Genomic DNA, 12,513 nt, shown 5'->3' with positions numbered 1-12,513 from the left:
AATCACGCTTACAACAAAGGCTCAAGCTACAAGGGACAGGAAATTTGAAAAAAAATTTTTCCAGTTACAAAGGAAAATGGAAAAAACAATTCCATTATAAAATCATCCCTGATTCATTTTGTTATAGCTAATCACATTCTAATTATGATAAAAAAATGGGAAAATACAAATAAGAATAATAGACAACCATATGCAGAGCACACAATATAAAAAATCACGCTTACAACAAAGTTCAAATTTAACATATGGCGTGACGATGAACTGATTTCACACTGACCAACAAACTGATTGATAAAGTGGAACGAAAGATAAGTTATATATAGGATATCTATACTAATTCTAAAAAATATTTTCCATTAATTCAAAATAAGCTATACACATCCCTGAGGTTCGTCTGGTAGAATCCGAAAAGAATGAAAAACATAATAAACCTGAGTGAAAAAAAGTAAAAAAAGAAATTGAGTAAAAGTAAAGAACAAAAAATTACAAAAAAATATATAAAGAAATATATTTTTCCTGAAATATATCTGCACATTGCAAACAGTATTAACAGTACTGAAATTACAGACGAAAATTTCTCAAAAAAAAAAAATTTAGTCAAAAGAAAATCACTGAATGTACACCACGACTGTAAAGTTCTCAAACAGCAGCAGGTAATATAAACAATGGCTGAATCAATCGATAATCATGTTTTTAAGTACTGTGTTGCTTTCTCGAAAATGAAAAAACGATAAAACAAAATATTACTCAGGATTACCAGGAAAAAACCGAATTTTGAATCTAACTGGTACAGCCTATCTTAGCCAGCAGCGAGAAGCCACAACGAGAGATTCTGTAACAAAATGGATCTTTCAAACCGTGGTATTCACCATTTTTCAATAATAAAACGCCTTGAAAACTACTGAAACCTCAAAATATCTTCTGTCATTGGGTTTTTAATGGACGGAGAGTCGGTCTGCAGCACATGATAATTAGGCTAAATTACCAAGCCCTCTACAGATACCAACAGTACCACACGTCTTCCTTAAGCGCGTCTTTGAACATATGCCGTCATAATGTCGATAGGTTCACGAACATATTTCGCCATCTGATCAACGGTATATCCCGTGTAAAAGATTCCCACGGCGATTAATCCAAGCATCGACAAGATTACATAGTAACGTGAGAACCGCTTACAGTGAACAAAGATATGTTGCTTAAACTTTATCCCTTTGACCTTCAAGTTGTTCACATTTATCGGTTTTAGTAAGCTCACAGTCAGGGGACGTCGTCGTACTCCTTTATCCGAAAATGGAAAGATTTTGTAACTCGAGTCATTTTTCGAACTCCGGTATAAAGGAATAACTTTCTTGATGTCCGCTACTGAATCGTCCAATCTCTTGACTACTGGAGAAACAGTCTTCTTTTTCGAAGACGAACGACGACCGCGAGAACTGGAACGTGAACGCGGTGTACCATGGGTACTGCGGCTACGACTACGGGAACGTGACGTTTTCCGGGATTGAGTACGTGCCAGACTGGAATCCTTACTTTGGGAATTTTTGCTGGGTGACTTTTTATTGGAAGACGAACGATGTTTCGGTGACTTCACCATTTCTTTTCTGGCCTGTAATTTATGAAATCTGAGAATTTCAAGGTACGAATAACGAATTTCAGGTAAGAAAATGAGAACATTAACGCCAAAATATCTAAAATAGAGGACATGACTATCCTATTAATCAACATTCGCTGACGAAGTAGCTCTCACTATATCTGTTCAGTGCTGTTCACAAATTCAAATAAAAGTAACAACGATTATTAGAAAGATCGTCCGTACAGTGATAACAGTGAGAAAAGAAATGGCAAGCGATGAATGAGATTAGGACTTCTGATTAACATTTTAATTAACTAAAGTTACGCAAAATTCATCATTCATTGCTTATGTTTGCAAAAATGTGATCAGAAACCCAATTCATCCGTTTACAAAAAAGACAAACAGCTCTCTCAGTTAACAAAAGAAACAACTCCTCCACTTGATACAAAATCAAAACCAAAATTCAACACTTATCCATACTGAACAGTGCTGTTTAAAAAAATATTTGGGTCTCCGGTCAGCAGTGATTCATATAACGGATGAGTCAATGAACTGTTCTGTGGTCAGGGCAAACTGCTAACTGACACTGTTGATTGTTTTTTGAATTTCTTTGAAAAGTATAGGAACCAGCGATTCGGTCTTCAAGTACCACTGATATAATATCAAATTTTGATCAAAACCGTAATTTACTCCACTGCTTCTAATTAATGCTCATCAAACTAATAAAAGACAACCGACTATTTTAAAGGGAACTAGAGAGATGAAAAGTAAAAGGCAAGAATTGCATCGCAAAATTTTATCCCGTGAGAATTCGGAGATTCGAGAATTTGACTGGACACAACTATTACAGCTAGAAATCACAAAATCATTCATCGGGTAGGTGACCAATTTCTAACTAAATAAAGGTCAGCATTCAATGTTTTCTGTATATAAAGGTAACAGAGATGAGGTGAGGGTGAATTAGAACTTGTGAAACACAGCTCGTGATTTTTACAATGATTGGCTGCAGAAAATAAATAAGAGACAAAAGGAATTAGTGAGAACTGTGATCACTATAGTAGACAAACAATGATTAGTGTACAGTACCGTAAGCAGGGACAAAATAACCTTTTTATGCTAATATCTCACTAAAGAAAAGGAAAAAAAATTCTTTAGTTACAAAGTAGTTAAAATTAAAGGCTTCACCAACTGAAATTACATTCATCTAAGTCGAAACAGAATTTGTATAAAAAGTGGAAGACACATATGGAAATCCATGATGAAAAGGGAGAAGGAATAAAAAGTGGGAGGAAGTGTATAGGTCATTTAAAGAGTAGCCAAAGGTCAAGTTTTACAAAAATTAGAGTGAAGATTCACAAGGAAGAAAGAGACCACGATGAGGGTTAGTACCCTAATAGCAGTAACAGGAAAGCCCCTTCTACTGATAGTAATGGAGGGAAGAGTAATCAATGGACACGACAACATCTGTTATTGGTAGTAACACGAGAAGATGGGCTTTAGATGGACAAACAGAAAGAAAGAGATGAGCATCAGATGGACAAACAAAAAAGGGAGGTTAAATACAAAAGAAGAGAAAAGAGACACTGAAACCGAACTTGTTTAGTGACACGGGTAGGGGCCGAACTGAGGTTCTTACACTGACAATCTCCACAAAAGATTAGTAAGACGGATGAACGGTTGACACCGCCCAGATGACCGCTTAGCAATCATAACAATGACCGAGCGATGATGCTTTCGACCTCAGGGAGAGAGACTGACCTTTTTCCCATATTTCAGCACTCTTTATCCCTCACCATTCACATTAATTAATGTTACCTACGACACTCATTTCAAACACTGCCAACTGAAAACTAGACTGAAAAGCATGACAACATGTCACCGGTAAAAGATGACTTAAATACAGCATAAAAGGGCTCTGAAGCAGTGTGTATATATGCAAATGAACACGTTGTAGACGTCTTCGAATTTGTGGAATAAACTAAAAAATGACAGCAATAAAAACAAAACGAAGAATGAAATGTGAAGCGTATGTATTTTTGCATATATGACATAAGCATAAACAGATAGATATATTGTTTCCTTGAGATCTTCTAAGAATCGAGAACGTGTGTTACTATCTCCGACGAAAGTCAACTTTAAAATAAACAAACAGTCGCGCTGATAGCTTTTCGTCTATTGAAGCAGTTCGCTTTTTGATACGTCCCGCATTTCCTTAATATTTTGTGCTGAATGAGTAGCAGTTCTTTATCAGTGGTACAAGCAATAAATGCGAAAGAGACTCGCATTGGCAACTAACTCTTCAATCATCTAATAGACCTTGCTGTCCCACAACTAAAACCAAACAGCGAAGTCCTCCAAACAATCTCAGTTCGATTCAAAGTGCTCGGATACAACGCAGCATGTCATGGGCTGCGTTAATTAGTGGTATAGGCTGGATGATAGCTTGTCGCGATATGCTATTTTCGCTTCGTTATATATTTACTGTTCGAGGGTGGTACTGGTGGGAACAATTAAAGCTCTGGCGATATTGGTGAGGAAGGGAATTACTTGTCCTCTTTAAAAAGAAATTTGATTATTTCCCGTTTAATTGGGTTATTGTCATGCTGATTAATGCAGTCCGAGACATGTTTTATGTGAAAGTTGCATAACTTGCTGGCTGTCGCAAATTCCATCTTTAAGTCACTTCTTCCGCTTTGTTTCCCTTTGCTGTTACGAATGGTACATTTGATTGAGTTCCAGATATTACGTTGGGACGTATGCTCTGTCCAATTAAAGGCGTTGGTAATGGAAACAGCATCAGTACCATCTCGAATAGTTCTCATGGGAACTTCAAAAATATCCTTGAATGAAAGGTCAGCTTATTGCTCTGACTTTTATACGATCCTTTGTTTGGAGTTCTTCGAATTAGCCTCCTCTTGAGCGTCACTCTTTCAAATTATTGTTACTTATTTTGCTACATGCAGGTTTTCCCAAGTTCCGGTGCCCAAATTACGACACAGCGTTGCCCCAGTAAGAAGCTACAACAGTGCTAATACCGAACAAAACTATCGTGAACCGGTTTTAAGTCGGCGTCCATTATATGTTGATGATATCGAAGTAAGTTGATGTTTTCTATCACGACAACATATTTTCGTACTTCAAATACTGTACTACCTAGAAGCTATGTTTTTCATGGTCGTAGCTAATTTTATTACGTGTAAGGTAAAGATGATATGTGGCATCAAAGATGGATAAATTTCAGCATCTTTTACTTTTAAAATATTTTTAGCCGTTGTAGCATTTAAAAAATCTCCCTCTCAGATCCATGAAGGTTTCAGTTTTTATGCGAATTTATTCCTCTTGAAGCTTCCCAAGGTTTTTGGGTTGGGAAGGAAAAGAGTTCTCTTTCTTCCTACTTTATCTGAGGCTCGCAGAGTTTCAAAGTACTACTTGTGTTATAAGTTTTGGTGTTGGCCATAGTGGTTTCGGTCTTATAACCATATTTTTTGTCCCTAATCACTATAGTAATTATTAATGAAATTTCAATAGTCATTCTGTTATTTAGTAGTTTAATGTAAATTTTCTTCCAAGTTTTTCTTTTAAGTGAAGATATTTCAGTTACCACATGATTATGATACAGTTGACGAAGATGGTATAGAAGCAACGGCGAATTACGTTGAACAAGTCCGCATTATACCAAAGCGCAAGTTGGGAATTTACCAGAGCGCTCGTTTTTCTCGTATTCCAGTTCGTAACCGTATCAGTTTTCCACACTGGCGCAATAAATTCAACTATGGTTTCGTGCGTAAGGTTAACATTGACAGGTATGATTTCGTTGGTTGTTAATCAAAGTAGAAATGGCAGTATAATGGTTAAACGAGCTGCCTAACCGGAAAAACTGCTTCTGATCAGCCAGAGGATTCAAATATCTTGTAGCCTAATGAGTGAGTGGATGGTTTTAAATATTTTAGCTAGAATTGTAAACACATTTTTTAAATTATATTTATGGGTGCAGTTAAAGAAGTTGTTCTGAATGACTATTTTTTTATAATTATGTTTTTTTCTTTTAAATAATTGTGTTTTTGTATTTTTGCTTATTTTAATAACTAAATTCGTTTTTGTGTGTTATACATGTTTATTTTAGGCCTCGTCCTTTCGGATCGTTACGATATGCGAGCAGAAACACGCGTTTCACGCGAAATAGTTTCAGCCGCATGCTTTGGCGTTCAAATAATGTATTTCCACGAAATCGTGCTTTTCATGGTCGAGGTGGTCGTTTTATTGGTGGTAATTTATCCAGTAGTAATTTTAACCGCACTAAACGATCATTCGTAACAAGGGAGGAATTGGATAAGGAGCTCGACGAATATATGAAAAAAGGCAAACATCCACAGATTGACGTTTCTGATCTCAAATAAGTTTCTCTGTGTTTGTTGTTCATTTTCATCTGTCTTTTCCTCTGTTTATCTGGCAGTCTTAAATTTTTCTAATTTTCATTTCGATTCAAAATTTTTAGTTTTTTGTCAAAAATGACCTTATTGTGAGTGGTAATTCCAGCAAACCAACACAATTTGTTTTTAGTTTCTGTCGAATTTAATAGCGATCAAAGCATATATGAGATGGAGATTTGGATTCAATTTCTTCATTTACTTGTCGTAATTTTTGTTGAATTTTGGAGTTTTTTGGTGCTTTAACAAATACACATCTCGAGATAAGTTTATGTGGTCTTGACATCTACTTCATGTAAAGAAGTAACATTTCAATTTGTTCGCTTGAATCACGTAATCAGTGTAATGTACATTCTCGTGTCGGTACGACTATTTGTGGATCGAGTTCTCTATCGAATATTTTGGATTTTAGTTAGTGTACATTCTCGTGTCGATACGACTATTTGTGCATCGAGTTCTTTATCGAATATTTTGGATTTTAGTACGCGTGGGGAACATGATTTTATAGCTTCAAACTCGAGGAGCAAACCGTTAACCTCATACCGTGATTAGCATCGTAATACAAATTGCTGGGTGTCATACTTTATTTCACCTTTGTTGCCGAACCACTTCCGCTCTGATGGACCAAGTTTGATTTTTCTCAGAGTACCTCTTGAATATCAGCTGCCTGACTTAGACCGAAGGGATTCAAGGGTACGGTTCAACAGTTGGCGTTATGTGTTTCTTGTTCTGTTATGCTATCGCCCTACCATCAGAAGATTTGCTATACGGAATGAATAGACCATTCGGTGACATTATTGTTTTCTGAGCCCTTTATGAACACTTTCTAAAGAGTTGGACTTGAATAATAAATCACCTCCGAAGAAATATTTTTCGTTGCTCCCATCAGCCTCACATTGTTACTACCGTTGTTTTCTTTTTTTAAATTCTAATTGATATTCGGGGTCTGTTTCCTTCAGTGTCACCAATGCAGTTTTTTGATTTTTAATGAAACTTTGTTTTTAAATCGAACATTGCATTAAAAGCGGAAAAATTTGTAAAATTAGGAACATTTTTCGTCTTCAAACGCAACGAATTTTCCGCATTTAGGTACAATATTTTTCAGAAACTTTACTTCATGCATGACTGTCTAATCATTTGTCGCAACATACTTCGAGCTGATTGTTGATGTACCATGTGTGCAGTCCCAGAAGAGGCTCATATTGCATTCCAATCAAACTTCTCTCCATTTAACACGACCATTTTAGCAATCAATTCACGTTGTTTCTTGGTTTGCTTGAATTTTTTGAGGTATTTGTATCATCATTTGACGTTGCATAGCTCTCGCACTAATCTCAGTGATCGAGGGAGGGGTGTTTACTTCGATTTCCGCTAAAAGTTTTGGGATTGGCAAAGTGGAAAATCCAGTAGTCTGCCGTATGAAAAGCGACAAGTTTCAGAAAGAAGTCATGTCAGGTGAGAAAAGACTTCGTATGAAAAACGACAGAAGAGTTGAACTTCAAAATACACATACACTCAGACAAGTCTAATAGATCACTCAGCAAGAGTGTATTGGCAGCTGTTGGGGTGATGCTGGTTAACATCGGTTGTGGTGATAGTGTTTTGAGCAAAATTGGTGATCGTAACAATACGACTATCTGCAATAACGGTAAATCGGCTGGAGGAATGTGAGCTTATCGCTTTTTCAGTCATTAATTTCTTTTTGCTTTCTCAAACCCTCTGTCAAGACTCATTTTGATACCAAGTCTTATCCTCATTATAATCTGTGAAAAAAATCGCACCGGAAAAGTTTATGGATTCTTTTAAATAACGTATGTTTCGTTTAGTTTTTGAAAGAAATTCCAGGGAAAATTTTTACGTTTTACTAGAGTGTTTGATAATTTTCGAATCATCGCTGGTATAGGATTTCATTCCATACTTTTGAAGATTGCGATGTAAAAGCGAACGCACATCGTCAACTCAGCGACGAAGAATCAAGAAAAATGTGCGATTTTCGGACTGCTTTGATTTGGAACAAGCGGAATACTCTATCAATACGCAAGCGGAAAAGTACAGTAAGAAGTATCAAATGGTAATCAATCGGCCTTGTAGTTCTGGTTAGTACTCTTTTACTTTCCTATCAGAGATGTTTTCAGAAATGTACGGGTTCTTTTTTTTGAAAAGAACCCAGGAAAGCAAAAAAAAAAAACTTCCTTTTCCTTCCTCTCTCTTTTCCAACTGTTTCATCGCTCGTTAGTACTGACATCTGAACAACCCAATTCGAGTTAAAAAAAAGTTCAGAATGTTCGATTCGAGCGTGAACAATGATAATCCCCAAGAAAGCATTGATAACATATGGAATTAACGTAAAGAGTAAAAACGATTTATCAATCGATGCAATAAAAGCCTTCTGGCAAAGCTCCCAACTTCAAGGAGTATTTCAGGAAAGTAATCCAGCATTGATGGTGAGGAACAAGTTTTATGAGTTCTAGTCATTTGTCAGTAGTTTCTTTTTTTCTCTTGTTTGTCCGGAAAAAAAAGCTCTCTCGAGATTTTGATTGACTTCTCGAAACATTTCGGAAAGTATAACAAAATTTAAAACGATCAGTAACTTTGCTGAAAATCATCGGTGAGGTTTCTTTGCGTCAGCATAGTACTGTGTTTGTGTTGTTTTTTTTTTTTTTTGTTGAAATATATCGGGAAGGTATTAAGAAACCTTTTAACGTATGCTCACTCAGATCAGCTCCAAACTTTATATCATTAGATCATTTCAATACTCACCTCAATTTCTAAAAAGGACGGGAATTCAAAGGAAGAGGTCGGTTAAATTGATTTAGTTCTCGAGCAATATGAACGACAGTATTTTCAAAAGTCAGAAATGCGAGATTTCCCAGTCTTGATGAACCATTGTTATAAGTGTTTTCTAATCTACGCATTTCTCGAATAAAAATTTTCAGTTTCGGAATTGCAGCTACAAAAATATTTTTGGTTACCAACAGAAAATGAACTGAGATGGTTGGTCGGTGAGCAGTGCGTTCATTTGGAAAGTGTTCGATGGTTTGGTCGCGGTATCACCGGTGTGGTTCGGGTGAAGAATTTGGGTTATGAAAAAAAAGTCTGTATATTTTAAAAAAATAAGCAGTGATTATTTGAGACAAGCTTGGGGTATTTTTACCAACATCACCAATACCGATTCTGTTTATATGTAGGGATTTTAGAATCACTAACTCTTCAATCGATATTTCGATGTTTTTGTTCAACGATAGTAAAAAGAAGTTGCTAATAACTAGCCAGCAATTTTATCGTTGTTACTACTGTTAATTTGTCGTAGTTTAATCCTGAAGCCAATGTGGAACATTGTGTTTGTCCGGGTTAATTTTGCACTAATTAATAGTTGCATATGTAACTAAACTCTGTAATAATGTAATTCTAGGAACTGGTTAAAATGTCTTCCAAATGTTGTACTTCAACTTTTAAGGTAAAATTATGCTAAAAAATTTGCAGATAGAAATATTGTATACCTTTGACGACTGGACTACCTCATACACTATAAAAGGCGCTTATACAGAGTAAGTATTTGCCATTTCAGTGAATCTACTGAATTAGCTTAGCCATTGCAATTTTCTCTGAAGAGAGGATTTTAACGAACAAAGAGAACTAAGATACCTCGAAAAGGATAGCCGTACAACTGATTCTTCCAATTCTAGTAGCTTTTGATTGTCAGTTTTTGGTGAAAGTCAAGCTATCAGAGAGGGCTTTGGCAGGCAGCTGAGATAGTAACTTTCATTTTCTGTCTATGTCTAATTAGAAGAAAAAATTGAGGAACTAACAGAACTCCCCTATTAAATCTCAGTTTTCTATAGCTCGGAAAATCACATCAACTTAAGCAGTGCGATTTTGGGAACTTGTTTACTACAGCAGACCATCTCGATGGAATGGAATTTGAATAAAGCATTTTACCACTTATAATACCGAGTTTATTACTCATGATAGATAATGATTTTAACTTGCAGATCACCGTCGCCGCAAGAAGATCGATTCTCATTCTGCATATTCTTGCCATTCTTAAAACTCGACCTATGCATTTATTTCTGTATAAGGTATGAATGTGGCGGGATGGCATACTGGGATAGCAACTGTGGTGGAAATTATAAATTTGTATGCCACTCAGTTGCAACCTTCGAAGAAAATACCAGCAAGGAAAGAACGGATTGCAGTAACAGTTCCTTTAATCCATTTTTCGATTCCGATTGCTCAATATTTTTCTGATCCGACCGACAAAACCCGTCTGTACCGTTATTTCATGAACAGTTAAGAAGCGATCGAATCATTTCTGTTAAACACAATGAATTTTTGTTCTTCAAAATTTAAAAGTTTCTCCATATTTCAACAGTCACATTTTCACATCTATTAGTAGTTCCGGTAAATCACACCAAAAACCTAGTCTCTTCACCATATTTGCGATCTCAGGATTTTAAATTTAGAATAACAAACAAAATTCAGTGCCCTTAATATACCTATTACAGTTTCCAGTGTCTGTGTCGCAGTAACGTACCTACCTACTTTATCCATACCCTTCGATAAGCATACGCTGTAACTACTATTTGTCATAAAATGATACGAACTCAAATATATTTTATGTTTCAAAACATGTTACTAATTTTATGTGAAGCAAAGAAGCTAGCACTGTTTTCTGTATAACTAGACATTTAACGAAACAAAATGCTAATTTTCATTTCTGGCTGAAAGCATCATTCAAGAAATCAACAGAAACATGGACACATGTGCACATCCATCCATCCATGCAGAGACATGAAAGCTTTTAGATGTTCAAAAATAGAATAATATGAATAATTTAAGGACAAAGACTTACAAAACTGATGCATTCTGCATGGGGAAATACTGAACTAGACAAAATTTGCAACCAGTGAAAACTTTGAAATAAAGGGCCCAAACTGTGTACCGAATATTGCAGTGAGAAGAGGATTCACCACTTATTATAATACTGCTGTCACTACTGTCGTATTCAACCAGTGTTTCTTAATTATACCTTCCATCCTGGATCTTACAAAAGCTCTTTTCTATTTCACTTTGACTTTGAAATAGAGCAAGGTTCTCTTCGAATCTTTCGAAATGTGAGAGGAGTGAAGTCAGTCAACATCTAAACTAACATCGTTCGAAAATCTTGTAGAAATTGGTTACCATTACAAGAACTGAGAAACTTTTCATACACCGAAGAATCTTTGAGTTACCAGAGAACTATTGACAGACTGACAAATCTATTCAAGCTTTAGCCAATGTCTTGCTGGAATCTAGTCGTACACCGGGATTCCCTCAGATATCAGTGAAAAACAATAAATATCACCAAAACAATAAAATCAATCACTAAATATTATGATAAAAATGTTATACCAACAGATACGAGCATATGAATGAAGCTATATTTATAATGCTCATCGAGACCTAAAAGAAACAAGACATATAGTTTGCTGCTACCCACATAAAATTCGAATAGATTTGAATAACTGTGTATACGGTCCAAGTAAAATTACCAACGTATCAGTAAATAACTTCATTGCCGCAACATTTCATGCGCAGTCATTTTCCTATACATATTTCCGCTAATAATTCTTATCCTTGTGATCGGATAACCTATTCACAAATACTCATAACTTTAATAATTGGAGTTTTTAAAAATTCATTTAAAGTAAAAAAGAAGTTTAAGAAAAAATCACATAAATTCTAATCCTCACAAACGGAATCAAGCAAAATTCATCATTATCATTCTTAAACAATAACATTAAAATGATGGAATATATAAATTTTTGGGGAAAAAAAAGATCTAAAACAACTCTGTGTTAACAAGGAAAACTCCAGTTGCGAAATTTAAAAGGTTGGAAGAAAATCACGACATAAAAAAAATTTTCAGTGCATCTCAGAAAAAGAAGTCTGTAACATAACGCAACCACTTAAAAAGATTAGCACGATGCAAAGAAAAATTAAATAATTAAATGAAATATAGTAAAGAGAAACTAAGAGATGCATCATTGCTTATCATTATCTTTTCGAGATACTAAATAAAATTTCCGCAGTAGCAGAAATGAACTACATTGAGTAAGATCAGAAAGTGAATATGGAAAAATTTCGAAAATGCTTACTTGTGCAAATACTCTTCAGGGCGGTAAATTAAATTAAGCCACCAAACTTATGAAGTCACCTGCACAGCTTATTACCGTTATAATCCTTCTCTTCTTCAATTACTTGCTAATTTCAATATATAATTATAAAGAAATTCAAAATGAAATAAAAAAAACTGTCCGTCCAATGAAACAACTGGAAATAAAGAATAAAATTGAAAAAATGAATTCTCCAACTATGAATGAGCAATAATCAAACAGGAAAAACTAAGCGGCAAATGACAGGTTATACGATTTCCATATGCTCAATTTTGATAAAATTCCATTTCATTTAACAAATACATAAAAGAAGACATGACAGTAGGATTCCAATTTTAAAAAAAATTTTAAAAAATAT

At 35.2% G+C, this 12,513-nt stretch overlaps 3 protein-coding genes across 3 annotated transcripts; 2 read left to right on the top strand and 1 right to left on the bottom strand.

The window, feature by feature from the left end:
* Nucleotides 1-869: 869 nt before the first annotated feature.
* LOAG_03472 (splicing factor) lies at nucleotides 870-1,615 on the bottom strand. The gene has a single exon (XM_003139009.2). The coding sequence runs from the start codon at nucleotides 1,592-1,594 to the stop codon at nucleotides 1,025-1,027; it is 570 nt and encodes a 189-aa protein (XP_003139057.1). The 5' UTR covers nucleotides 1,595-1,615; the 3' UTR covers nucleotides 870-1,024.
* A 2,673-nt stretch (nucleotides 1,616-4,288) lies between these two features.
* LOAG_03471 (hypothetical protein) lies at nucleotides 4,289-6,650 on the top strand (the record flags this gene model as incomplete). Its single annotated transcript, XM_003139008.2, has 4 exons — nucleotides 4,289-4,425; nucleotides 4,537-4,669; nucleotides 5,171-5,376; nucleotides 5,697-6,650. 4 exons carry the CDS (start codon nucleotides 4,289-4,291, stop codon nucleotides 5,968-5,970), a joined length of 750 nt encoding a protein of 249 aa, XP_003139056.1. The 3' UTR covers nucleotides 5,971-6,650.
* A 919-nt stretch (nucleotides 6,651-7,569) lies between these two features.
* LOAG_03470 (phosphatase regulatory subunit family protein) lies at nucleotides 7,570-10,419 on the top strand (the record flags this gene model as incomplete). The annotated part of the gene is made up of 5 exons (XM_003139007.2): nucleotides 7,570-7,667; nucleotides 7,927-8,096; nucleotides 8,937-9,094; nucleotides 9,484-9,548; nucleotides 9,993-10,419. 5 exons carry the CDS (start codon nucleotides 7,570-7,572, stop codon nucleotides 10,246-10,248), a joined length of 747 nt encoding a protein of 248 aa, XP_003139055.1. The 3' UTR covers nucleotides 10,249-10,419.
* Between the last annotated feature and the right edge of the window lie 2,094 nt (nucleotides 10,420-12,513).

Source organism: Loa loa (assembly GCF_000183805.2).
Source record: "Loa loa unplaced genomic scaffold supercont3.94, whole genome shotgun sequence".
Lineage (NCBI taxonomy): Eukaryota > Metazoa > Nematoda > Chromadorea > Rhabditida > Onchocercidae > Loa > Loa loa.
This window is presented reverse-complemented; position numbering and strand designations above follow the sequence as displayed.